The sequence below is a fragment of the Cervus canadensis genome, chromosome 28, assembly GCF_019320065.1.
Source record: "Cervus canadensis isolate Bull #8, Minnesota chromosome 28, ASM1932006v1, whole genome shotgun sequence".
Lineage (NCBI taxonomy): Eukaryota > Metazoa > Chordata > Mammalia > Artiodactyla > Cervidae > Cervus > Cervus canadensis.
The window spans coordinates 3,380,308-3,407,945 of NC_057413.1; the positions used below are offsets into that span (position 1 = coordinate 3,380,308).

A 27,638-nucleotide genomic window follows, 5' to 3' on the forward strand; every position below is an offset into this window, starting at 1 on the left:
CTTGGACCCCCGTTCCAGGCCGTATTATAGCATTGATCAAATCTTCTGGAGATTTCATGGTCTGTTCTGCACTCCAGCACTTTCTTGTAACTTCCGTTCTGTTCTTTGCCGCTTGGCTACCATTTGCCTGGTTTCATGTAACTGTCAACACACGCAGGCACTGACACACATACACACATTTACATACACACTACTGACCAATAAACTGCACACATTTAAAATATGTAATTTCACAACCAAAATAATAAACATAAGCATGCATGCATGCTAAGTCACTTCAGTTGTATCTGATTCTTTGTGATCCAAGGGACTGTAGCTGGCCAGGCTCCTCTGTCTATGGGATTTTCCAGGCAAGAATACTGGAGTGGGTTGCCATGCCCTTCTCCAGGGGATCTTCCCAATCCAGGGATTGAACCACTGTCTCTTATGTCTCCTACATTGGCAAGAAGGTTCTTTACCACTAGCAGCACCTGGGAAGCCCAATAAACATATACGTCACCCCCAAAATTTCCTTGTTCCTCTTTGTAATTCCTCCCTCCCAAGCCTGTCTCAGACCCCCAACCCCTACCAGGGAAACATTAATATGCTTTTTGTCACTGAAAGTTATCAGTGTGCTTACTTCTTCTATTCATCTATTAAATGTCAGATTTTTCCTTTTTGTGACTCAGAGAAAGAAAAATTTATTGAATAAATAAATTTAATAAGGTCTTTCCTAGTGGTTCAGTGGTAAAGTATCCACCTGCCAATGCAGAAGACATGGATTCAATCCTTGGATTGGGAAGGTCCTCTGGAGGAGGAAATGGCAACCCACTCTAGTATTCTTGCCTGGAAAATCCCATGGACAGAGGAGCCTGGCAGGCTACAGTCCATGGGGTTGCAAAGAGATACAACTCAGTGACTATACGGCAGCAGCATATTTAATAAGGAGAAGCATATTAAATAAGTCTTTAAACTGTGTAGTTTATTCATTTATGGCATGCCAGGATAAATGAAAAGAACTTTCATCTTCAAATGCTATGGGTAACCTATTGTGTAAATGTAGATATTTTGTAAAATAACCTTTAAACTGTAAATGGACATGTGTTTGGTCAGATTGTTTTAAGTTTAATTTGATTTTTTTTCTCTTTTTTCATATGAAAACTACTTTAGCAATAATTAATTCCATGATTACTACATTCTGCTATTAAAGGATGTTTGTTAGTACCCCAACACTGCAGAAATCCTGATGAGTATGAACTCATTCTATTCATCCTTGTCAATTAAGTTAGTTCTTTCTTGACAAATAAACCCTTTGATCTTTCTTGACAAATAAACTCTTTGATACTTTCAACCAGAAATAAGTCTCAGAGCTATTTCTGAGTAGAGTTTGTATGAAATAAAAGATGTTTAGATTTGGTAATAACTTTTCCAAGCTGATCTCTCTTGAGCAAGATACTTTTTCAGTGCTTTTGTTTTGTTAGACTACACTTTCCCTGAAATATTTTTGTAACACAAATTTTTTGTATTTTTGTCATTTGAAAAAGTTGTAGTACAGCTGGTCTGCAATTAAGTCACAAATTTAAAGCTGCTACTGCCTTTGTAAGTCAAAATATAGGTGATTTTGTCCTGGTATATTGTCATTCCACCTGCTACTGGACCTAGAATCCCGTGGATCTTCCAGTTACCATTCATTTCTTCACAGTCCACAAATGAAGAATAGGAACTTCAGTGAATGCATCTATTAATCCTGTTGGGAGGTGAAACTCATTCCACCAGAATTAGTTTCTAATTTTTCACTAAAATGATGATACAGACTGAGGACATATCACTCTGAAATTGGAAGGCATTCCCACTTAAGGCTCCAAAGTGCCTTACTCAGCTGAGTTCCAGGTTACTAGTCATAATTTTATTCACCCATTGGAGAATTTGATTCATTTAAATGTTGGGAGATGGCCATTTTAAACTACTGTTGTATATGTCTGTTTGGGGAAGTTACAAAAAGAAAATAAGAAAGAATGTATATGAAGGGCGAGGCTGGTTATTTTTCCCATACAGTTGTGCTTTTGCTCATATGACTGATAAATTAATTTTTGCATTCACTGCTTCCCTGGTGGCTCAGACGGTAAAGAATCTGCCTGCTATGCAGGAGACCTGGGTTCAAGTCCTGAGTTGGGAAGATCCCCTGGAGAAACACATGGCTCCCCACTCCAGTATACTTGCCTGGAGAATCCCATAGACAGAAGAGCCTGGTGGGCTACAAAGAGTCAGCCATGACTGAGCAACTAACACTAGGATTTTTCACCAGTAAACATTATTACTAGCAGATTTGCCTATTTCCACTGCCCTTGCAATACTTTGAAGTGTTTCAAACAGAGCATACTATAATAATCAAAAACTTAATTCCACTATAAGAAAATATCAAATAACAACAAAAAAAATAGCATAAAAACTCATGATGCATTTTCTCTTTAAAGAATCACATTTTTTTTTTTTTTTAGTTCTGTCCACTGAAAAGAGCTAGAAAAAACAACCAGTGTAACAGCAGCAAGTGCCCTTGAGCCTGGTTATGGTCTCTGAGTGCCATTTCTCCTCCTCTCCCCTCCCCATTAAAAGGTATCCAGGCTCCTTAAGAAAAATGATTGGAGGTCTCGGTCAGGGAAATGTATAAGGCTAGCCTGAAGTGCTTCTTCCGACCAGAAAACAAGAAGGCTGTTAAAGATTTTAGGACTCATGACAAAGAAATCAGAAATCAACTTAAAAAAACTCCCACTGGCCAAGAACGGCACAATTAAAATATCAAAAATAATAGTCACTGCAAAAGATTAGGACACATGAAATATTTTAATATTTATAGTTTCATGGTGATTTAAAAAATGTATTGGACACCATTGTAGGGTACTACAAATCAACCCATTATTCTAAGAACTTAGAAATAAGGAAAGAGCCATGTATCTAGACCTGTTTATATGAATACTACCTCAAGGCACCGAAATCATTGATGCTAATAGATGCAAAATGAGTGGGAGATGAGACTGTCACCATTTTGCAATCCCTAATGAATTGATGGATCTAGGCTAAAATCGTTTTTAAAAGGCTAATGGGGAACTTCATAATGGATGGATGAAACTGATAACCCCGATCCCACTGGTAAATCTGAACATCACAAAAAAACCGACACGCAGACACTGTGTCTCCTGGTAGGATGGATGCCCAGGAAGCACACAGCATCTGACTTAAGAAGTAGATGCTTCCTCAGGGCTCTCTCCACACCTGCTCCAAAGAAAAAAGGAAACAATTCACTTACAGATGAATCTGATTGAGTCTCCAGTCATGTCTGACTCTGCAACCCCATGGACTGTAGCCTGCCAGGCTCCTGTGTCCAGGGAATGCTATAGGCCAGAACACTGGAGTGGGTAGCCTTTTCCTTCTCCAGGGGATCTTCCCAACCCAGGAATTGAACTCAGGTTTCCCACATTGCAGGCAGATTCTTTACTGCCTGAGCCACCAGAGAAGCCTCTAGGTAGAACTAAAAGCTTAATAGAAAATTCAGGGGTTAGAGAAACATGAGACCCATGCAAATATTTGCTGTCTCTTGTCTTTTTGGTGATGGCCATTCTAACAGCTATGAGATAATATCTCATTATGGTTTTAATTTGCATTTCTGTAATGACTGTGGTGGTGGTGCTTTAGTTGCTAAGTCGTGTCCTACTCTTTTGCAACCCCATGGACTGCAGCCTGCCAGGCTCCTCTGTCCATGGGATTTCCCAGCAAGAAAATTGGAGTTGGCTGCCGTTTGTTCCTCCAGAGGATCTTCCCCACCCAGGGACTGAACAGGTGTACCCTGCATCTCCTGCATTGGCAGGTGAATTCTTTACTACTGAGCCACCAGGGAAGCCCCCTTTATATACATACATATGTGTATATTTTAAAGGACAATGTATTCAATTAATGGTCCATTAAATATAAAACTTGGCTTCGCTGGTGGCTCAGACGGTAAAGAGTCTGCCTGCAGTGTGGGAGACCTGGGTTTGATCCCTGGGTCGGGAAGATCCGCTGGAGAAGGAAATAGCAACCCACTCCAGTATTCTTGCCTGGGAAATCCCATGGACGGAGGAGCCTGGCAGGCTGCAGTCCATGGGGTCGCGCAAAGAGTCAGACACGACTGAGAGACTTCACTCAACTCTCACAAAAATAAAACTATTCAGAAATACATTAGATGGATGGAAGTTCACCAAAACGGTAACAGTGATTTGTAGATCTCTGAGTTTTTTTTATGCTTTCATTATTTTTTGTGTCTGTGATAAGACTCATCATGAGAAAAAAAGTTGTTTTTAATCTGGTTTCATTTACATGAAACTACCAGTTTAAGAAGATCTTAACAAGTTCAGCTTTTTTTGCATCATTTTTTCTTCAAGAACAACACGGTGTGCTCTCTTTATTATCAATGTCCTTATCATCAATAGATGTCTTCATACAGTTATAACTCTTCCCCCTTCTTTAAGTCTCCTCTACGCTGTCCTTCCAGCATGGGCTGGGTGAAGCCTTGTTCTGTAGTGACCTGCGGATGCTGCAGTGACATGCCCCCGCTACACACAGCCTGTTCTGGGAGTTCATGATTTCTGGAACAAGTATGTGTATAGTGTTTACTCCATGCCAGGAACTTTCTAACGTGGTGCAAAAACAAACTTATTAAAACTCATCGTGAGGACTTCCCCGGTGGCTCAGTGGTAAAGAATCCACCTGCCAACGCAGGAGACTCGAGTTCAATCCCTGATCCAGGAAGACCCCACATGCCTCGGAGTAGCTAAGACTGTGCGCCCCGACGATGAGCCTGTGCTCCAGAGCCCAGGGGCTGAAACGAGAGAAGCCGCTCCGTAGGAAGCCCCCCTACCTCGAGGAGGGGTGACCCCCGCTCTCCACAGCTAGAGGAAAGCCTGAGCAGCAGCAAAGACCCCACACGGCCAAACAAATAAGTACGTAAGATCGTTTCTTTAAAAACACCCCATGACGCCTCTCAGAGGAAGGCACTGCATTTTCCCCACTTCACAGATGAGGAAACCCAGGAAGAGACAAGAAAAGTATCTTTCCCAAGGTCATTGTGCAGCTGAGAGGTGAAGCCAGGGGTTGAATACCAAGCTGTCCCCCAAATAGACTATGTTGCTGAGTCCGAGGGATCAAGTCACTGTCTCCACATAGCCCTGCGCACTGCTCCTGAGAACGTGGCAAAATAAACGCCACCCGCGGGAATGAGAGACGGGGATGGATGTCCAGGGCTCAAAGAGTGAGAGGCAAGTCCAAGAGAATGAAGGATTTACTTTTGGGCTTTGGGTTATTGTTGATGAGAAGTCATAAATTTAGGTGGCAAGTCATGAATAGGAAGGAGTTCTGTAGCTTGACTGTAGCCCACCCCTTTCCTTCCAGCCGCTGAATTAAAACTCACCTCGAAACAGGCAGGCATAATCATGACTCCACAACAAGGCAGGGGGATCAAATGCGGAGCCTCGATTTTAATTTTAAATTTATTTATGATTTTAAAGGAAGATTGAAAGTGGAAAGCAGAGCTTTCTTTCCCCTCTTTTTATTCAGATCTGTCACTTTAAAATATAGTTGTCCAAAGCTAGGATTAAAAAAAAAAAAATCTCATCACCATGGAAACTCTGAAAAACTCTCTGTGTTTGATAGGCTGACAAAAACAGGAAAACTCAATCATTTGCCTCTTGAGATATTGTTGGTTTCGGGGGGTGTGGTTTTTGTTTGTTTTAAAAAAATTTCTTTTATTAGTTTGAAAGGTGTAGTGAGGTTTTCTAGATCTGATGATGGAGGTGGGAAGAGATTGGTTCTGCACTTTAGTAAAATGAAGGATACTATTATTTTATTAAAAGGAAAAATAAGCTGACAAGCAACTCACTGTTCTAGTCAACCAACAACCTGAACTGTGAGAAAGTAGAGTGTGCGTGTGTGCGCACGCATATGCGTGTGCAAGTGTGGGGACTATACTTCTCAACGGTGGGAGAGCTGATGGGAGAAACCAGGTCTACAGGGCTGTAGAGCTGGGACGGCCGCACCAGGGACCTGCTGACAACCTCTTGATCCTAAGCGACCTCTGGCCAACAGCCAGCTCCAACAGTGAAACCCACAAGGAGACTCGGCGCCATTGCTGAGTGTGGGTTCATACCTCCGTGCACTTTAGCCAGAGCAGACCTTCAGCATGCCTTGTAAACAACCACTCCTCCTGGGTGACTACCAGGAGGCAAGGGGTAAAGAAGAATGGCCTCATTGATTTTATAATTCCTCCAGTGGGAGGAGTAGCGCAACTTAAAAAAAAAAAAAGAAAATTGTGAGCTGAGAACTGCTAGGACTCACTTCCAGGGCTGATTTCTGGCCCCCTTGGAAATTACCACTGACCTCCCCACCCAGAGAAAGAATTTATAACAAACATGTAAAAACGAATGCTGCGCCTATTGATTTTAGTATCTGCATAACCTCGGAGGGTGAGGGAGGGCTGTTCATCACCACCTGGGCTGAAAATTTCCTTTTGCTTATTTTCATGCAATTTTAAACTTAAAGCAAGCCCCACTTCTAAGGTCGTTAAAGTCAAGCCTGGCAAAGGGATCAGAGAAAACCGTGGCGCTAGAGTGCTCTCCTATATTTTATCTCCAATGAGACTCTTGAACTGCTTAAGTCACAGTCTGGTTCTGTTTGAGATCAATTAGAAACAATCGTGGTTTGACCTCTTCAAAAAGGCGAAATGTCTCACCTTTTTGGTAAAAGGAGAGATTTTGAGTGAGAAATTAGAAACAATTTTGGGGGCTTTCCTGGTGGTTCAGAGGGTAAAGAATCTGCCTTTAATGCAGGAGACCCAGGTCCGATTCCAGGGTTGGAATGATCCCCTGGAGAAGCGAATGGCAATTCCCTTCCAGTACTCTTGCCTGGGAAATCCTAAGGACAGAGGAGCCTGGCGGGCTGTAGTCCATGGGGTTGCAAAGGGCTGGACACGACTGAGTGACTAAGACTTTTTACTCCGCTCCCCTTTATACAAAAGCTGAGTGCCACTAAAGACAGAGGCAAGACCTGCTGGGTGGGTGTCATCAGCGCCCCAGGGACTGACCCTCTCTGTGGGGCACATGTGACTCCAGACTGGTGTCATCATGACATGGTTTTCCATCTCAAGTACATCAGAAGGGTGGTGATCCCCGAGGCTGTGCTCGAGGCAGATGATTCCCACCTATGGGCACTGGGAAACACTGGGGTATATTTACTGCTGAGGTGGCTCAGCTGCGTCTGATTTTGCGAACTGTAGCCTGCCAGGTTCCTCTGTCCATGGAATTTTCCAGGCACGAATACTGGAGTGGGTTGCCATGCCCTCCTCCAGAGGATCTTCCCGACTCAGGGATCAAACCCACATCTCTTACGTCTCCTGCATTGGCAGGCGGGTTCTTTACCACTGAGCTACCAGGAGAGCCCCTGGAGTACAGTAAGGACTGGCATTTCCAGCATCTGCGCTTTATTTCTGGAAGGGTCCAGAGCCACTGTCTTCCTAAAATGGTTTAATTCAACCTCCTTAGGGGCCTGCCTTTGTGCCTGTGAACTCTGGAATGAAACCAGTGCATGAGACACCCAGCAAGTGATCTCTCAACTGTTGGGTCTATTCCCTGCAAAGAAACTGCATCATATCACCGCTCAGGCCAGCTTGGGAAGTTTAGTTGATTTGTGCTATATTTCCAGTTTTGCTGGTTAAGGACTTTTTAGTGTACTTAAATATCTTTAGAAGACAGACTATTATTCATGAAGCAATTCTACAAAGAAAAATGTCAGATATTCTTTACTTAGCACATATTCTCAAAGGGAGCCTGTGCCCTTGTTGGGATGTTTTAATTTTTTCTTTTTTTGCAAAGAAAACTTGTTTGATCTTTTAGCTATCAACCTGGTTTTATTTTTATTTATTTATTTTTAACAGTGGGCTTTTCCAGTGTTGATTAGAACATCATAGAAGCTTCCCAGCTGGCATCTACTTCCTGTTTCTCTTATTCCACAATACAGGACACCAGTGGTTCTGGTTCTGAAAATAAAAGAGCCTGTTGTTCAGTTGCTCAGTTATGTCTGACTCTTTTAGACCCCATGGACTGTAGCATGCCAGGCTGCCCTGTCCTTCACTATCTCCCAGAGTTTCTTCAGACTCATGTCTGCTGAGTCGGTGATGCCACCCAACCATCTCATCCTCTGTCGCCCCCTTCTTCTCCTGTCCTCAATCTTTCCCTGCATCAGGGTATCCATGTTTTAGCCCCAGCTTGTTTCCTGATTTTCTGGATGACCTTGAAAATTTTATGTAATACCACAGGGTCTGATTTTTCTTTTGCAATATGAAGCTGATAATCCCCTTCCTGCCTCTTGCAGTGGTGGTTATTAATTCAGTTTGGCAAACATTCACGAGCCTTACCTCTGTGCCATGTTAGACTGAAAGAGGAGGATCCTGCTTTCTGAAACACAGAATGCAGGAAGACGCCGGCTTTGAGCATCCTCTGAAGGTATGTAGGAGGAAGGGTGAAGAAGGAGGGGATATATGTATACTCATGGCTGATTCACTTTGTTGTATGGCAGAAGCTAACACAACATTGTAAAGCAATTGTACTCCAATGACTAAAAAAAAAAAAAAATGAACCACCCAGCTCAGGAATTCTAAATGAAGTGAATCGGCAGCTGAATTCTGGAATAGACCGTCCAAACTTGCTCCTTCCAGAAACAGCTTCAGACCTTGAATCTGGGGTCATCCATGTGCCATTGAAAATAATGTCTACTGTGAGCTCCCTGGGTTCTCTTCTGATTGATGTCACACCAGATAACGCTCACTTGCTGTAAGGATGAATGGGCCTCTACTGATTCAGACACTTGCAAGAGAGATATATGCTATTTCGTTAAATACAAGGCCTGAATGCATAAGGGCTTCAAATTGTCACATAAGCTCTGTTAAAACTTCTTAAAAATTCAGTTAGCCAACCATCTGACTGCTAGGGGCTGCAGAGGGTGCAAAGATAATCCACTAGCCCGTCGCCCCCACTCCCTAACTAGGCCAGGGCCCCTATTTCATGTTCTTGTTCTGCCGTGACTCCTTTCCCAGCTTTTCAGTGTCGTAATTCATGTTTATTAGCAGCTCATTTGTGAAACCGTCACCAGATGCTCTTTGAGGACGAAGATTGTCTTTTTCACTAACATATTCCCAGTGCCTACTTCAGCATTGATCCTTAATATGTGTGAATGAATAAATAATAGTGCTGTAGTACCCATGGGTAATTATGCTGTCATGAGCATTGTGGGAGACATACTATTACTATTTGTGGGTTGATGAATGAATGGCTCTAGCCTGAGGGTATAAATTCTGGTCTGGGCTCAACGGTCTCCAAGAGGAAGGGGTGTCGGTCATTGTTACCCCGGGAATACCCGGCCTGGTACATCACTTCGTTCTGCACTGAAGGGTCTAAAAGACCACGTATAATTATGAAGCAAATAGTACAAGAATGAATGTCAAAATAATATACAGTTTGTTCATATTAATTACTTCCTATTAAAAGCATCCAGATACTGGAAATTGATTTCTTTACACTAAATTTGATAGATTTCTTTGTTTAAAGGAAAATGCAAAAGTTATAGTGAATAAGAAGTTAGAGGGACTTCTTTGGTGGTTCAGTGGTTGAGATTCCAAGCTGCCAATGCAGGGAGCACAGCTTCAATCCCTGGTCAGGAAAGGAAGGTCCCACATGCTGTGCGGTGCGGCCAAAGGTAAAAAATAAATAAAGAAACAAGGAAAGAAATCAACCACTTGGGGGAAATGTTAGAAATACCAGATGCTAATTTAGGATCAGATGCTAAAAGAGAGGTCTACACACATGTACCCACAGCACACGTCCCCCACGCACTGTGCACGACTTTGACTTTCTTCAAACGGTAAGGCACGGGGTTACTGCCAGCTTATCTGTGGTGATGGGTGCAGTGCACCTAGAGAGCATTTACTTGGAGTGATTAAATCAACGCAGCAAGCGTTTATTAAACATTAAGTATGTACCAGACCACTGAGACACCTGCCAATGCAGGAGACACAAGAGATGCAGGCTTGATCCCTGGGTCGGCAAGATCCCCTGGAGAAGGAGATGGCAGCCCACTCCAGCATTCTTGCCTGGACAATCCCAGGGACGGAGCATGGTGGGCTACAGTCCATAGGGTTACAAAGAGTCAGACACGACAAAGTGACTGAGCAAGCGTGCGTGTACCAGATACTGTGCTAGGATGAGGTCTGGGTGAATTCAGGGAGCATCAGTGATGGGGAATGAGGTGGGAAACAAGTGGTTAAGAAAAGGCGAGCCCCATGAAAATGACTGATGCCCTATCAAAGAGGGCTGTCAAATGTTGCCCCAAGGACTAAGCATAGGCTGGGAGGACATTGACATCTTTCAAGGTACACGATCTGGCACTAATTCTAGACGACCAATCTGGAAAGGTTTGAACTGAAATAGGAAAATGCATTCAACAATTCAGAATTCCTGAGTGGTCAGAAAAATGAGATGACTTCACACTAAACGCCCGACTCTCCTGCTGCCTTTGTGGGTTCAGTTGTCTCTCCAGCACCCAGAGAAGGGCTCCTTTCTGGGATGGATCTGAAGCCTGGTTAGCACAATTAAATAAAAAAGCTAACCAATAATTCTCCCTCCATCCACCCCTGGCCTCCGTAACGCGGTATGGCTATTGATCCCCAGTAATGATTTAGTGATTAAGCAGGATAAATTGCCTAGGAATGCAAAGCAAGCTAAAGGGCCCCCAGCAACACAGCGGAACATTCCTTATCAATCAGCGCCGTACTTGCCTGCGTAGTTTTCAGTCCCGTGTCCTGAGTCACCTTGGACTTCACTTCCACGGTGCGTGTGTGTTATCTGCAGCATCTTGCCCACCTGGCTTTACTTGGACAACTTCTGATTTCCTCTTGTGTGATCTTTTCCACTTGGGCAGTGGTCTCTTTTTTAATCTCCTTTATAATTGCCAGATCACATCTCTAAGAGTCCCGTGTTATGAATTACGTGTGTTACGTTCTGTGTTACTGCACATGCAAGCATAACACTGCTGACTGTGAAGTTACAGTGTATCTGGTTGTGTGTGAGGTTCATTGTGCAGCCCCCGTGTTGGACTGTGCTTTGGGCTCTAGGCTGGGCAAGGCTGTTACCATCAACCTTGAACCTTGTCTCATAGATAAGGATTAGTGGGTATAAGAGGATGGGGGAGGCAGGCGGGAAGCATAGGATTAGCTCGAATACTGGAATAGATAACTCAAATAAAGGGTCAGGAGGATCCAGATTTATGTTATACCCAAGCGGAAAACTTTGTTCACTGATTGTCTGTATGTAAGTTCATATCCACCCTGACTCAAATGCAACTCTCATGTTCAAAATCAGCATTAATACAGACTCATTTTGGAAGATATTGGAGAGCAATGTATATGGAATAGGATGATGTGGGAAATCTTTGGTCTTACGTCAGCTTTTATATGTTTCATTACCTTATTTCTTAAGATCTAAAGTGGACTCTCTCCCCTGAGTGTCACTGCAATGTTCGCATCTGCCTCTGAAACTTAAGATCAGCCTCACACCAAGTATGGAGGCAGAAATAAGGAAGGGCAGAGATGGGGACAGGGAAAAATACTGTGTGTGATGGAGTTCTTAAATTGGATTGGTAGAGAAATCCTTGGACTTGACTAAGTTTATTTGAATATAACTAGATTACGCTTCTGCAGCAGCCAGAAGGAAAGACTCAAAATAGCAGCAGAGATTAAGCTGTATTATATTAAAGTTACATGTTTGCACATCCAGAGTTATGATTTATAAAGTTTGCACCCACTGTGCATTTAAACAAGTTTTCAGAATTCATTAGACTTATGCTTTCTGTACTTGAATTAAGGAGATAAAAGTTAGTTTCACTATAGACAAGGTCAACTTTATTTTATTTTTTTGAAGCCAGATTATGAATCCTAATAGTTTTGGCTCAGATGGTAAAGCGTCTGCCTGCAACGCGGGAGACCCGGGTTAGATCCCTGAGTTGGGAAGATCCCCTGGAGAAGGAAATGGCAACCCACTCCAGTACTCTTGCCCAGAAAATTCCATGGATGGAGGAGCCTGCTGGGATATAGTCCATGGGGTCACAAAGAGTCGGACACGACTGAGCGACTTCACCTTCACCTTCACAGGTGCTGTGCAATATTATACAAATTACAGGTGTGCATATATGATATACTGATTCATAATTCTTAAAGATTGCACTCCATTTATAGTTACTATAAAACATTGGCTATGTTCCCTGTGCTATACAATACGTCCTTGTAGCTTATTTTATACCTAATTGTTCGCACCTCTTGATTCCCTACCTCTATATTGCCCCTCCCTATTCCATTTCCCCACTGGTAATCCTTAGCTTGTTCTCTGAGAGTCTGCTTGTTTTTTGTATGTTCACTAGTTTGTAATATTTTTTAGATTCCACATATAAGTGATATCATACAGTATTTGCCTTTTTCTTTCTGACTTATTTCATTTAGCATGCCTTCCAAGTCTATCCATGTTGCTGCAAGTAGTAAAATTATGTTATTTTTTATGGCTGCATAATATTCTATCATATCCCCCTGGAGAAGGGAATGGCTGCCCACTCCAGTATTCTGGCCTGGAGAATTCCATGGACAGAGGAGCCTGGCGGACTACAATCCACAGAGTCACAAAGAATCAGATACAATCGAGTGACTAACACCTAGTATATTTATATGTCTTATCTTCTGGATCCTAACAATTCTGAAAGTCAAGGCAAAGAAGCCCATTTTGTTAACAGAGCAATAACATACACAGAAGCAATACCATCAGCATATTCACTTCACAATTAACTAGTTGTGCAATTCTAGGCAATCTTCAATTATTTCTTGGAATAAATTTATAGCAGCATTAACTTCAAGTTATAGCCTCATAAAATGAAAGCAAATTTTGCATCATTTTCTGTCCTTAAAACATGGAAAGTGGATGTAGGAAAGGAGCATGTCTTCTAGAATAATTCTGCTATTGATCCAAAAAGAGATGCATTAGAAATATATGAATTATTTTCATAGTGAGATAATAAATACCAGGCCCTTACCTTCACACCAAGGGTTGAAGAGAATGTATGTGTCCGTTTCTGGGTTTCGGCTGGTGCGGATGACCCCGTAGGGGGTCCAGACAGCCACGTACATGCGGAACTTCCCCACAATGCAGTCTGGAGAAGACTGGACAGACAGCCGGACAGACCTGTCCTCTCTCATGATCACTTTGGCGCCCCACTTGCCACTCTGCAGCTCAGAGACCACAGGGACTGGAATGTAGGTTCCCTTATTCTCCTGGGGGTAGCGACCTACGAGCAGAAAGAAGAAACACAGCGCTGAGATTTCACAAGCTAGCTTCGTTCCCACTCTGTCCCTTTAATAGCCGAAGGTGGAAATAATTCATTAGACTTGAAATGATAAAACTTGGGTTTGAATTTCACTTTTGCTGCCAACTTGCTGCCTGATGGCAGTCAGTTTTCATAACTTTTTGAAGGTCGGATTAGTCTGGTTTATATTTTTTAAAAAAGAATGACAGTACTTAGAAAGATTTTGTTTGTTGGTCAATGGACTCAAATAAGATGAAGAAATACTAATTCTGGATGCAAAACCAAAACAGAACTTATAGGGTGATGTGACGCCATCAGCACCAGAAATTCTGCTCTCTAAAGACTTAGAACAGCTCTTTTAGGGGCATCAGGGCTTCCCACGTGGCTCTGGTGGTGAAGAAGCTGCCTGCCAAGGCAGGAGACATGAAAGAGCCAGGTTCCGGCCCAGGGTCGGGAAGATCCTCCGGAGGAGGACACGGCAGTCCACTCCAGCAGTCTTGCCCAGAGAATCCCACGGACAGAGGAGCCTGGCGGGCTACAGTTCATGGGGCTGGAAACAGTCGGACACGACTGAAGTGAATTCACACACATAAGGGGCATAAGGCAAGTGTTTTTGTGCATTCTGAATGCAATTTCATTATTTGTTTATACTACTTATAATAGAACTCCATTTATAAGTTGTCCATATGTAATTCATTTTGTATTTAACTGAAACATGTTTACTGCCAATGTTGTATTTAGTAAATTTAGGCTTATGTCTTGGGCAAGAATTCAGGCTCCAGAGGCAAATTGTTTAGGTTTGAATCTTGGCTATGCTACTTATTACCTTTGCAATCTCTGGCAAATTAAAAGAGGGTGTGATGGCATGGGTTGGGAGGGAGGCTTAAGAGGAAGAGGAGATATAGGTGTGTGTGTGTGTGTGTGTGTATATATATATGTGTGTATATACATATATATGTAAATACATATGTAAAGTATGTGTATATATATATATATACTTTTGAATTCGAGTCTTGTCCGACTGTTTGCAACCCCATGAGCTGTAGCCCGCCAGACTCCTCTGTCCATGGGAACTAACACCAAAAAAAAAAAAAAAAAAGATGTCCTTTTCATCATAGGGGACTGAAATGCAAAAGTAGGAAGTCAAGAGATACCTGGAGTAACAAGCAAGTTTGGCCTTGGAGTATAAAATGAAGCAGGGCAAAGGCTAATAGAGTTTTGCATAGAGAATGCACTGGTCATAGCAAACACCCTCTTCCAACAACACAAGAGAGGACTCTACACATGGACATCACCACATGGTCAATACCGAAATCAGATTGATTATGTTCTTGTCAGCTGAAGATGAAGAAGCTCCATACAGTCAGCAAAAACAAGACTGGGAGCTGACTGTGTCTCAGATTATGAACTCCTTATTGCAAAATTCAGACTTAAATTGAAAAAAGTAGGGAACCACTAGACCATTCAGGTATGACCTAAATCAAATCCCTATGATTACACAGTGGAAGTGACAAGTAGATTCAAGGGATTAGATCTGATAGACAGAGTGCCTGAAGAACTATGGTTGGATTCTTGTCATTGTACAGAAGGCAGTGATCAAAACTGTCCCCCAAAACAAGGAAATCCAAAAAGGCAAAATGGTTGTCTGAGGAGGCCTTATAAATAGCTGAGAAAAGAAGAGAAGTGAAAGGCAAAGGGTTAAAGGAAAGATATACCCACTTGAATGCAGAGTTCCAAAGAATAGCAAGGAGAGATAAGAAAGCCTTCCTCAGTGATCAATGCAGAGAAATAGAAGAAAACAATAGAGGAAAACAATAGAATGGGAAAGACTAGAGATATCTTCAAGAAAATTAGACATACCAAGGGAATGTTTCATGCACAGATGGATACAATAAAGGACAGAAATGGTATAGACATAACAGAAGCAGAAGATATTAAGAAGAGGTGGCAAGAATACACAGAAGAACTATACAAAAAAAGATCTTCATGACCCAAATAACCACAATGGTGTGATCACTCACCTAGAGCCTGGAATGCGATGTCTACTGGGCCTTAGGAAGTATCACTATGACCAAAGCTAGTGGAGGTGATGGAATTCCAGTTGAGCTATTTCAAATCTTAAAAGATGATGTTGTGAAAGTGCTGCAGTCAATATGCCAGCAAATTTGGAAAACTCAGCAGTGGCCACAGGACTGGAAAAGGTCAGTTTTCATTCCAATCCCAAAGAAAGGCAATGCCAAAGAATGTCCAAAGTACCACAGAAGTGTACTCATCTCACGCTAGCAAAGTAATGCTCAAAATTCTCCAAGCTAGGCTTCAACAATACGTGAACTGAGAACCTCAGATGTTCAAGCAGGATTTAGAAAAGGCAGAGGAACCAGAGATCAAACTGCCAACATCTGCTGGATCACAGAAAAAGCAAGAGAATTCCAGAAAGACATCTACTTCTGCTTTATTGACTACGCCAAAGCCTTTGACTGTGTGGATCACAGCAAACTGTGGAAAATTCTTAAAGAGATGGGATAACCAGACCACCTTATCTGCCTGCTGAGAAATCTGTATGCAGGTCAAGAAGCAACGTTAGAACCGGACATGGAACAACACACTGGTTCCAAATTGGGAAAGGAGTATGACAAGGCTGTATATTGTCACCTTGCTCATTTAACTTATATGCAGAGCAGGTCATGTGAAATGCCAGGCTGGATGAAGCACAAGCTGGAATCAAGATTGCCAGGAGAAATATCAATAACCTCAGATATGCAGATGATACCACCCTTATGGCAGAAAGCAAAGAGGAACTAAAGAGCCTCTTGATGAAAGTGAAAGAGGAGAGTGAAAAGGCTGGCTTAAAATGCAACATCCAGAAAACTAAGATCATGGCATCTGGTCCCATCACTTCATGGGAAATAGATGGGGAAACAATGGAAACAGTAACAGACTTTATTTTGGGGGATCCAAAATCACTGCAGATGGTGACTGCAGCCATGAAATTAAAAGACACTTGCTCCTTGGAAGAAAAGCTATGACCAACCTAGATAGCATATTAAAAAGCAGAGACATTACTTTGCTGACCAAGGTGCATCTAGTCAAGGCTACTGTTTTTCCAGTAGTCATGTATGGATGTGAGAGTTGGCCTGTAAAGAAAGCTGAGCACCAAAGAATTGATGCTTTTGAGCTGTGATGCTGGAGAAGACTCTTGAGAGTCCCTTGGACCTCAAGGAGATCAAACCAGTCCATCCTAAAGGAAATCAGTCCTGAATATTCATTGGAAGGATTGACACTAAAGCTTCAACACTTTAGCCACCTGATGCAAAGAACTGACTCCTTAGAAAAGATCCTGATTCTGGGAAAGATTAAAGGCAGGAAGAGGAGGGATGGACAGAGGATGAGATCGTTGGATGGCATCACTGACTCGATGGACATGGGTTTCAGCAATCTCTGGCAGTTGGTGATGGACAGGGAGGCCTGGTGTGCTGCAGTCCATGGAGTTGCAAAGAGTCAGGCAGGACTGTACACTGAACTGAACTGAACTGATATATATATATATATATATATATATATATATATATATGTCCAATTTGTGTTGTATGGCAGAAACTAACACAGCCCTGTAAAGCAATTATCCTCCAATTAAAAAATAAAATAATCACAATAAATTACATGGCCTTTACAAATCTCTATTTTCCTCTTTTCCTCTGTCATTAAATGAGAATAATAATACTACTCAATGGTGAAATAAAATAATACATATAAGATGCTTTGCACATAATTTCTCATATACAACAAATTTTTAGCTATTATTTCAATAGAAAATTAAACATCAGAGCATTGTACCATATGTCCAGGCTCATCAAACTTTATGTATAAGCTATCTCAGAGCAAATCTTTTTTCTCTTTATTGTTGCCATTTTTGGCTAAATTCCTACTTCATGATCAACATCAAAACTAAATTTTACCGATGGGTTCCTGGAAAAACAGTCTTTGCAGTGTATTGAACCTCACAACATTCTTTAACTCTTTAGTTTCCAGTTCAGTGTATAGTCTGGTTTACCGAACAGTCAAATCCCTAGGTATTTTAAACTGGAGCAAATGTTTCATTTACAAACACCAAAATGCATCAGACATTCAATTCTAGACATGGAGAAAATTACAAATCAGACTAATATGTCTGAAAATTATTTTGATGGTAAGCCGAAGAAACTTACTGGAAACGTACTTCTATTGTTTTACATAAACCATGTAGGGAATTCTACATGAAAACAAATTAAAACAATGCTTCTTTTTGGCTTCTCCAATTACTGGGATCTTTAAAGGATGCTTTGGTAGGTGTATTGTTGCAGACAGAGCTCTCTAAGGAGGTGGCTGCATAAGTTGCCACCGTGTAATTCGGTGAGATGCTTAATCTTAATGTAAATAAATGCATGCAGCACAAGCCTGGGAGAAAGATTAGAACCTTGGTGCTTTGCTGTTGTAGGAGTATCCATTTATCAACACCCTGAATAAATATTATCACAAATCCAATAAAGTTTGAAACCGGTTTTCTGCCAAGGTATGACAGTTGTCTAGGTGGTATTCTTGGGAATACATGGGCTCAGCGTCTGGGAAGCCTGGACATGACCCATCTGTAAAAGCAGTTTGTCCCAAATGTCCCCATCCTTCCTGCATATGCTCCTCTCTGACAAGCTCAGCCCCGGGGAATAGGTTGCCCTTTCTCTGTTGCTCTTCGAGAGCCCGTTGGTGCTGGAGTATGAACATCGAATGCAATCTTGCCAGCTAAACAGGACCATATTTCATTTATTCCAGTGACTCCCGGCAGCTGTTGCCACTAAAGACTGACTTGGATTTAGAATACAAGCATTAAATATGACACAAGTTTGGTAAAAATAAACTTTCGGAGAGAAAATCTATGTCATGATGAGAGACTTAGATTAAAAAAAAAAAAGGATGAAAGGCATTTTCAAATGAATTATATAAGCAGCCTCCTTTAAGAACAGCAAAAAAAAACTGCGAGAGTGTACGTAAAGCTGTGGGCTTCCCAGGGGGCCCAGCAGTAAAGACTCTGCCTGCCGAGGCAGGAGAAGATCCCCTGGAGAAGGAAATGGCAACCCACTCCAGGATTGCTGCCTGGAAAACCCCATGAACAGAGGAACCTGGTGGGCTACAGTCCATGGGGTCACAAAGAGTCAGACACTACTTAGCGACTAAAGAACAGCAGCAATGTAAAGCTACGTGCTGGGAGCTCCAGCGGCATCTCTGTACTAACACCCACTCTGGTCAGGAGCACTGAAATACCAACGATCACTCGTTTCCATTATTATACTTCAAGTTATAATCGCAAGGACTCCTACTAACTCTTACCTAGCAAAGTCAGGTCATTAAAAAAACGTAAAGGAAACGGACAGCCATGTTTGTTCACGCTGGCTTTGAACCTAGTCATGATTTAACCTAAAGACTAGTTTGTCGGGAGGTCTTTTTTTCCTGCAACAGTCCTGCCCACTCTGTGCTAGGCATGAATAGCATCATTAAGCGCTAGACACAAGAGTCAGCAAAGCAGACTCCTGTCCTCACTGAGCTTACAGGCGACGGACAAGCCATGAACGTGCTGCGTAGGATGCTCCTCTTGTTGTCCCAGGACAACAGCATTGTCATCATCCTACTGTGACAGATCAGGAAACGAACACACAAGAAGATGAAGCAACTTGACCAGGGTGATGCAATGAGAACCGCGGTTGAGATTTGAACCCAGAATCCTTGCAGTAAAAATTTGCCAACCTCTGCCTGAGAATTTTGTGTTTTATTGTATCAAGGGGTTTCTGTGGTTGGTCAGTGGCAAAGCATCTGCCTGCCGATACTGGAGACACAGCTCTGATCCCAGGTCTGGAAGAATCCTCTGGAGAAGGAAATGGCAACTCACTCCAGTATTCTTGCCTGGGAAATCCCATGGACAGAGGAACCTAGCAGGCTATGGTCCAGGAGGTCATAAGAGTTGGACACGACTTAGCAACTAAAGCGCCACCAGTGTCTAAGACTTGGGGCTGAGAAGAAAATACCATCACCTCGTTTTCCCTTCAAAGAGAAATATGTTACCAAACCAGGAACAAACATCTACACTGTGATTGGGTCAACATTTCATTGCCTTAAAACCTCCCAGTTAAATTCCTCAGTCTCAGAGAGTGTTGAAGACATAGGAAGTTGGTTATAACTTTTTATTGGTTTCACTGGACTCAGTTAAAATATTCAATTTCATTTTTGTGAAAGGTGTTTAGTGTTGCCAAGGCACTTCACATAGAGATGGAAATAATGTGATAGGAATGAAACTTTATTTCCTGGGGTCCCTATGAGGAAATTTTTACAGATGGGCAACTGAGGTTCCATGAGATTATCATGCACAAGACCTTTGTATCACCAGGCAGAGATGGACACAGGGCGTGGACTGAGATCTTTGGGCTGGGAAGTCCATTCTCTTCTCTCTGCAGGTCGCTGCTTCTGTGGAGGTGGTGGGGAGGGTGCTGGAGGGATTACAAAGATGAAGGAAGCCAGGAGAAGAGTAAAACGGGAAGGTTTGAAGGGACTGGAGGCGGAAGGACAGCTGGGGACGTGCAGTGGTGGACTGCAGGGATGTGAGGCGGAAGTGTGAATCCAAGGGCTTAGTGACTGGTGGCAAGAAAGAAGACCTGGTAGATGGGGACTTCCAGAAGGGGTCTCTGGGCTGCAGCAGACGTGGATTTGTAAGGTTTCTAAGGGGACGTCAGTGGCAAAAGGGAGAAAGGAGCTCTGCTCCTTGGGTCGAGCTGGGTGGCACCAGACCAGCATTTGGAGACAAATGGGAACAGGGAGCGATTCCATTCATTCCAAAGGGAGAAGAGAGAACCCTGATTTGCAGGCCTTTTCACATGCACTGCATGCAAAAGCTGATTATTCATGTAAGACCTGGCTTGTCGATAGTACCGCAGGGTCTTGTCGGCTGCTCCCTTACACCATGTTTAATTCTGAGTGTAATGATTTCAATGACAGCGCTGGGGAAGAATTTTCCATGATTGAACCGCAAGCGAGGAAGTTGTGACAGAGTAGTATTTCATTTCGCTAAATGGCCTCTCACCTCCAGGAGCAGCACGTCTGAGACCACAATCAGCCCACGCTCCTGAGCGGCCATCCGTCAACATCCGACCGCCCACCAGCCACCCTTGGCCAAATCTGGACGCGAAATTCGGCCCTCCAGAGGTGACCACCATGCACACATTTGCTAAAAGTGAATGATGCCTGGATAAATGTTTTGTTTTTACAAATTCGTGTAACTTTTGTGTTAAAAAAGAATCTAAGCAAGAAAAGTAGAAGCAGGAAATATAATATTCCAGAAAGGATTCTCATTTTGTTTTTAATAACATAGTCTTTAAAATTGAACCACTTATTAACCATGAAAAAATATAATTACCAATTGCATTCTTTCACACTTAACTAAAATTGGTGTCAAATTCTCAAGTGGTCTAGAAATTAACATATGGTCTTAGTTTAAACGTTTGTTTTCATCTGTAAATCATTTTTGAGGCCACACAAATACTACTTGTAAGGCAAAATGCCTGTATTCACATGTCCCCATGCCTTCTTTACATATAACCTGACTCTCTCTTTACGTGTAGCATATAGGTGTGAATACAGAGACACACACCTGCCTTAACACCTCACTGCTTGGAACCAGGAGGAAGAGGATGAGAATATTTTATTCCTTTATGATTTTGTTCTTTACCAACTTTGGCTCAAAGGGCCTGAGCTTGTTGCATGGCCTCTTCATTTTCGTGTCATCCACATGGTGGGCAAGAGAAATCCACCCCCAGCTCAAACTCAGCCCTCTTTGACTTTGGGGGAGAATTTGTCTCAGTCATTCATTTTATAGATCTGGGAACACCCTGCATGCAAAGCCCTGCATAGGTAATGCTCCACAGAGGAATCTGCTGCATTAAAAAAAGTAATGTTTTAGAAAGTGAATGGCTTGGAATATATTTACATTTAAATACAACATCCTATGTGGTGATGAGTCCCAGGTAGTTGAGGAAGCCCACTAATTCACCTACAGCATGGTTGGTGTAGTTGAATGAGGTTGCTAATATAATTATTCTGACTTCGCCTCACTCTGACCTACAGCCTGGGAGGAACAGCAGGGAGGAGGAGGCTGTACCTGTAATTGAAGTAGGCACGCGTCAGTCACTCCCCCTGGTGCTCTGAAATGAAGAATCATGAGCCTCAGGGCACCCCTGTTCTCATCTCTTGGACACATCATCTGTAAGTCAAGTGGCCGCGGCTGATGGTTCTTTCTGAGCTGTACTTAATAATAACACATCTGATTATGAGAGTTTTAATTAATCACCAGGAAACCCCAAATAAAACCTTTCCTCCTTATGAACTTAAATGCCTATTTTTCTTATTAAACTGAGCTGAAGATGTTATTTTATTGCCTTTATAACTCCATAGAATATCCCAGTGCCTTGGACTGAGTAAGTGTCCAGTAAATGTCACTGGACAGAACTGAGTATTTTGCAGATACCAAGTCCCATTAAGGACATCACACAGGCTTTAGAAGGCCTGGAACGAGATGCCTGTGGCAACCAGTTGTCAATTCCATGCGTCCCTCACAAGAAACGAACATTCATAGTTCTAAACTTTGTCCTTCAAGGGGTGTTTTCCATTCATGTATAAATACATTTCAGGCTGAGCTCTGACTCCACATCACTGCAGACTTTTTTAATAGTGAATTCTTATAAGAGGATTGTCTCTAAGGAACTCATGCATATATCATATCTCCAGCTGGGAAGGTAAATTTCATGTTGTTAATTCATTTTTCCATTTGATTCATTTGTTTATTCCCAAGAAACACCTTTCATGTTCAAAATAATCCATCTCTTTCCAAACGGGCCCTGGAAGTATTACCATGACAGCATGATGCATGTGGCAAGGCTGGAGGCGTGAACACAGCAGCCTGGGAAAGGGAGGCAAGCCTTGTGTCAGCGGTCTTAGAGTGGAATGGGAATGCATGGGGACAAGGCCGAATAAGTCCCTGAATAACTTTTAGAAACACCAGGTTACTAACTACAAAGACAAAGCAACAGCACCAGAAAAGAAACAATCAAAAATGGCAAAAAAAAATAATCTTGGATGATGACACTTAACACGAGGGCAACACAAATGTTCAACAGAGATTCATTCATTAAGGACCTTGGAACCTGCGCTTTCTATTTAATACCTTGCCAGTGGGATGTGTGTGTGAGTGTATATACACACATATATGTTGTTATTTAGTTGCTTAGTCGTGTCTGGCTCTTTGCAACCCATGGTCTGCAGCACACCAGGCTTCCCTGTCTTTCACCAGTTCCCAGAGCTTACTCAAACTCACGTCCATTGTCAGTGATGCCATCCAACCATCTCTGTCGCCCCTTTCTGCTCCCGCCCTCAATCTTTCCCAGCATCAGGGTCTTTTCCAATGAGTCAGATCTTCGCATCAGGTGACCAAAGTATTGGAGTTTCAGCTTCAGCATCAGTCCTTCCAATGAATATTCAGGAGTGATTTCTTTAGGATTGACTGGTTTGATTTCCTTGCTGTTCAAGGGACTCTCCACAGTTTGAAAGCATCAATTCTTCAGCGCTCAGCCTTCTTTATGGTCCAACTCTCACATACATACATGTATATATATATAAAATTTACCTATCCGTATTTACCTATCTGTATTTATTTATTTGGATGTTTCCTAAAGGAAGAAAGCTTCCTGGCAGTGCTAATTCTCTGGCTGTCAGTTCAGTTCAGTTCAGTCGCTCAGTCCTGTCTGACTCTTTGAGACCCCATGGACTGCAGCATGCCAGGCTTACCTGTCCAGCAAACCAGAGAAGCAAGGGGAAGATTCTTGAGGACAGGAATTGACTTTTGTTCTAACTTTGTACATCTGGTGACTTGTATCATCTTGGAACATAGCAAGCTTAATGAATCTTTGGTAATTTCTTGATAGTTATATTCTTTAAGATGTCTTATCTACCTCATTCCACTTTCAATCCTTACTAAGATTCTTAAACTATTTTTGGAGTAGGGTGTAATTCTGTGAAATATACATGAAACCAGCACTGGGCAAGGCTCTTTGAGTGATCCAGAAAAATAACAAGGCCACGCCCAATGAGGACCAGCATTATGAAGTGCACACCATAGATGACCCACCAAGGTAATGCTCTAGACATAAGAAGGCAGGCGCTGGCCTAGGGTGTTGCCAACAGCACAGAGAGGAAGAAAGGATGTGGGGCAAAATTCAGAGGAAGCATCAACAACATGGAGATAGGATCATCTCTTTATTGGTGAAATAAGACTGATTCCTTCAACAAAACTGCTTACATTTTAAATGCGCCCCCAGCATGCTAAGCTGTAGTTGGGATCACCCACCACAAGGAACCAGGTGTGGCGAGGACTTCTATAACACAGATCTTTACAGCCGTTGGCTGTGATAGAAACCCAGAGGTGGCGGTGGTGGTTTAGTCCTTAAGTCGCATCTGACGTTTGCGACCTCATGGACTGTAGCCCACCAGGCTCCTCTGTTCATGGGATTTCCCAGGCAAGAAAACTAGAGTGGGTTGGCATTTCCTTCTCCAGGGGATCTTCTCAACCCAGGGATCGAACCTGGGTCACCTGTATTGCAGGCAGTTTCTTTACCAACTGAGCCACCAGGGAAGCCCTGAACTCAGAGAAGGAAGCAGCTAAAGATGCTCCAGAGTCGCCCCTCACTCCAACTATTATGGAACAATATCAGCTCATCTCTCTGGCTCTGCCATCCTCAAGCTGGGCTCTGGAAGCCCAAGGAAGGTTTGGAGGTGGGTTGTGGTGGGAAACACACTTTGGAGTGAAAGTAAGAATCACTGACCAGATGCATGGTGCTTATCTGTCTCTCAGTCAGCTTCAGGAAGCAAGCCATAACAAAGCCTCTCTGATAGGAACCGAATCTCCTTGGCAAATCCCAGTTCTGTGAAGCTAAAGATCTGTTTGTCTGCACTATATCCATCACGGAGGCAGCCTGAGGGTTATGGGTCTTAGCAGATTTAAGAAGCAATGTCATTAGCCAACAAAGACAAGATCAAAAGTTTAGCTGAAAAGCCAAACAGAACTCTGATAAAATTTTCACTAAAACAGTCGGTTCTTGTTAATAATTTAATGGCAACAATAACAGGAATAAGAACAAATCATTGGTAATTCTAAAAAAAGAAAAATGTGCCTGTCTTTGGAATGCAAATATGAATGTGATACATAGCAAGAAGTGTTAAATGATGTCACATCTCCAATTGTTGGGAGAGCAAAAATCAACATGGAAAGCTTCTAAGAAATAAGAGGCAGTCTTATTATTGGTATTAGTCTGCAGGAGGATATCGACAATACATGCTCAATGAACACTTATTTAAACAGATATTTACTAATTCTTAGTATAAGCAAAGTCATGTCACTTAACTTGATGGTGACGAGGGTGAGTATATAAGATGCATATGATATACTTTCTGTCCTCAGTTCATAACCAAATATCCAAGTTGAGACTGTAATTCAAGTCAGAAGACTAATGTGAGATTAATAAATCAAGAGCAGTGGATTGCTAGTGGAGCCAAGGATGATTTTATTAAAGACATAACAACAAAGAAAGAACTTAAAGGATGGAAGAGTGCCATGCATGTTGTATTTTATTAGTTCATGCATGTATTTACGTGTGGATGCTCATTTGCTTACAATAGATGTTTGTAGTTGCTTTATGAACTGATCGTTGATTACACGGAGAAGCGTCATAAAATGTAGTGTTCGCAAGCGAAGTTCCCACAGTGCTTGCTTGTGTGTGTGCACGCTCAGTCACTCAGGTGTGTCTGACTCTTTGTGACCACATAGACAGCAGTCCACCAGGCACCTCTGTCCCTGGGACAGTAAGGAGATCTACAAAATATTACGTGCAACTGGGTAGGATTCACCAAGAAGAACATAGCACCACTTCTGTGACATTACTGCCCAAGACACATAACCTGACTGCAATCACAAGGAAACATCAGGCAAACAGACCCAAACTGGGAGTAGCTGAACAAAATTAATGCATTACAATCTTCAAAGGTGTCAAGGAACTGAAGTCAACAAAGACTATAGAAGTGTTCCAAATTGAAGAAAACTAGAGACAAGACATGACAACAAAATGCAACACATGTTTTGGACTGGATGCTCTTGCTATAAAGGATGTTATTGGGACAACTGGTGACACCCAAGTGGGGTCTGAAGATTAGATGATCACAACACATCAATTATAATGTCTTGATTTTGGTGGTTATACAGGAGAATGTCTTTGCCCATAAGAAATACACATTGAAGTATTCAAAGAATTCAGTGATGAAGAAACATTGGGTTGAAAACTCTTAAGTGGTTCTAGAAGAAAAACAGAAATTTTCTGTATCACTTTGGTAAATTTTCTGTAAAACAGAGTTTCTTTAAAATAATAATAATAAAAAAATTAACTAGCAAACAACAGGACAACATGGGTGGCCATCATTTGTACAATTATCTTGTATATATCCATTCTCCTTTTTAAAATTTTTTATTTTTGGCTTTAAAAAAATTTTTATTTTATATTACAGCTTAGTTTCCCCTTTAAAAAAAAAAAAAAGAAAACATCACTGATGTAGATCTTTAAATTTCTTAAGATGAGCAGTGCTTTTTGAGCTTCTGTCTTTGGAAGACCGGTATCAACTCTTCAAAAGTGTGTGCTAAAGGGAGGCCTCCTCGGTGCCTTGCACTAGGCAACCTCCTGTCTCTACAAGGGGCAAGATATGACTTGACCTTTCAAGAAGCAACAGGTGCAAGAGAATATAGGACCGACACGGAGCAAAATGTCGAGGAACTCAACTCCTTGCACAGTAAGGCAAACGGAATCCAAGTTTGAAGAAATCAATATGGCGGTGACTACTTAGTGAATCCCTGAAGCAGGGGCACCTGTGCTCCCCCAAGGCCAGGTTCCCTGTGCCGTAAACATCTAGGGAAATGAGGCAGACCAGAAAGAGACTTCCTTCTAACCTCCGAAGATGACTACCTTATGTTGTGCCCTAAATGATCAGGACTGTGATTTCTTTCTTGAAATTTTACCATTGATGGTTATAAACACAAATGCTGTCTTTGTGAATCATCTTTATTTTTAAAATTTGGCTAACACTCCACTCAAGTGTCTTTGACATGTTTAAAGCAATTTGTTTCACAAATATGAGAGTTAGAAAAGATTGAGATGATGGAAAGGAAGTAAGGGAGACAGTATGTCACTTTCTATCACTTGGAAATATGCTGCACAAATAAAAAAAAAGTTGTTTGATGGAAAATGCCACCCTAGCTGTCTCTCCACTGCTTCCCTGCCATCATTTTAGTCAGAGAAGGGATGTTTTTGTCTTGTTAATTGCTTCAGAATATCAGGGGCTCTTGTCTACTCTGTGCATATACATCAACCTAACTTTGAGATGTTGGACCTCAAACATGGCTTGTCCCTTTGGGAGCAGGTTACGGGGTTGAGAGGGAAAGCTAGTTTGTCTTCCTATTTTCCTGGTCAAGGAAATATAACAGTAGTTCTTGCAAGTCCAGATGGAAAGCATGGTGCCTTCACTGGAAGAGCTGAGAGCACTGTGCGAACGACTGCTTTCCCACGGAGGCCTGCATGCGTGTTTCTCCCCAGGTCACACCGCAGCATGACGTGCTGCACACACTTCCTCTAGCCGCTTGACGGCAGGAAGCATCAGGCCCCAAAGATCCTCATTCTCTGAGGTCTGTCTTAGCCTGTGGGGGATGCTGTAACAAAATGCCACTGACTGGGTGGCTTAAGTAACAGACATTTGTCTCTCACAGCTCGGAGGCTGTGAAGCACAAGATCCGGGTGTGGGCAGGCTTGGTTCCTGGTGAGAGCTCTCTTTCTGCCTGGCCTCCCACTTGCTGGTCCCCACACGGTGGGCAGAGCAAGCCCCGCTCTCTTCCTCCTCTTGTGTGCGTGCTCAGCCCTGTCTGACTCTTTGCAACCCCATGGACTGTAGCCCGCCAGGCTCCTCTGCACGTGGGACTTCTCAGGCACAAATACTAGAGCGGGCTTCCATTTCCTGCTCTAGGGGGTCTTCCCAACCCAGGGATTGAACCTGCGTCTCCTGCATTGGCAGGTGGGTTCTTTACCACTGAGCTACCTGGGAAGCCTCCTTCCTTCTCTTAAAAGTATATAAATCCCATC

General features: G+C 42.5%; 1 protein-coding gene across 1 annotated transcript in view; it reads right to left on the reverse strand.

Annotated features, from left to right (window-relative positions):
• Positions 1 to 27,638, reverse strand: part of F13A1 (coagulation factor XIII A chain) — a 139,846-nt gene that overhangs the window by 81,143 nt on the left and 31,065 nt on the right. The window contains exon 4 of the mRNA XM_043449561.1: positions 13,129 to 13,380. Within this exon, the coding sequence (XP_043305496.1) occupies positions 13,129 to 13,380 (252 nt within the window). The remainder of the gene's footprint in view (positions 1 to 13,128; positions 13,381 to 27,638) is intronic.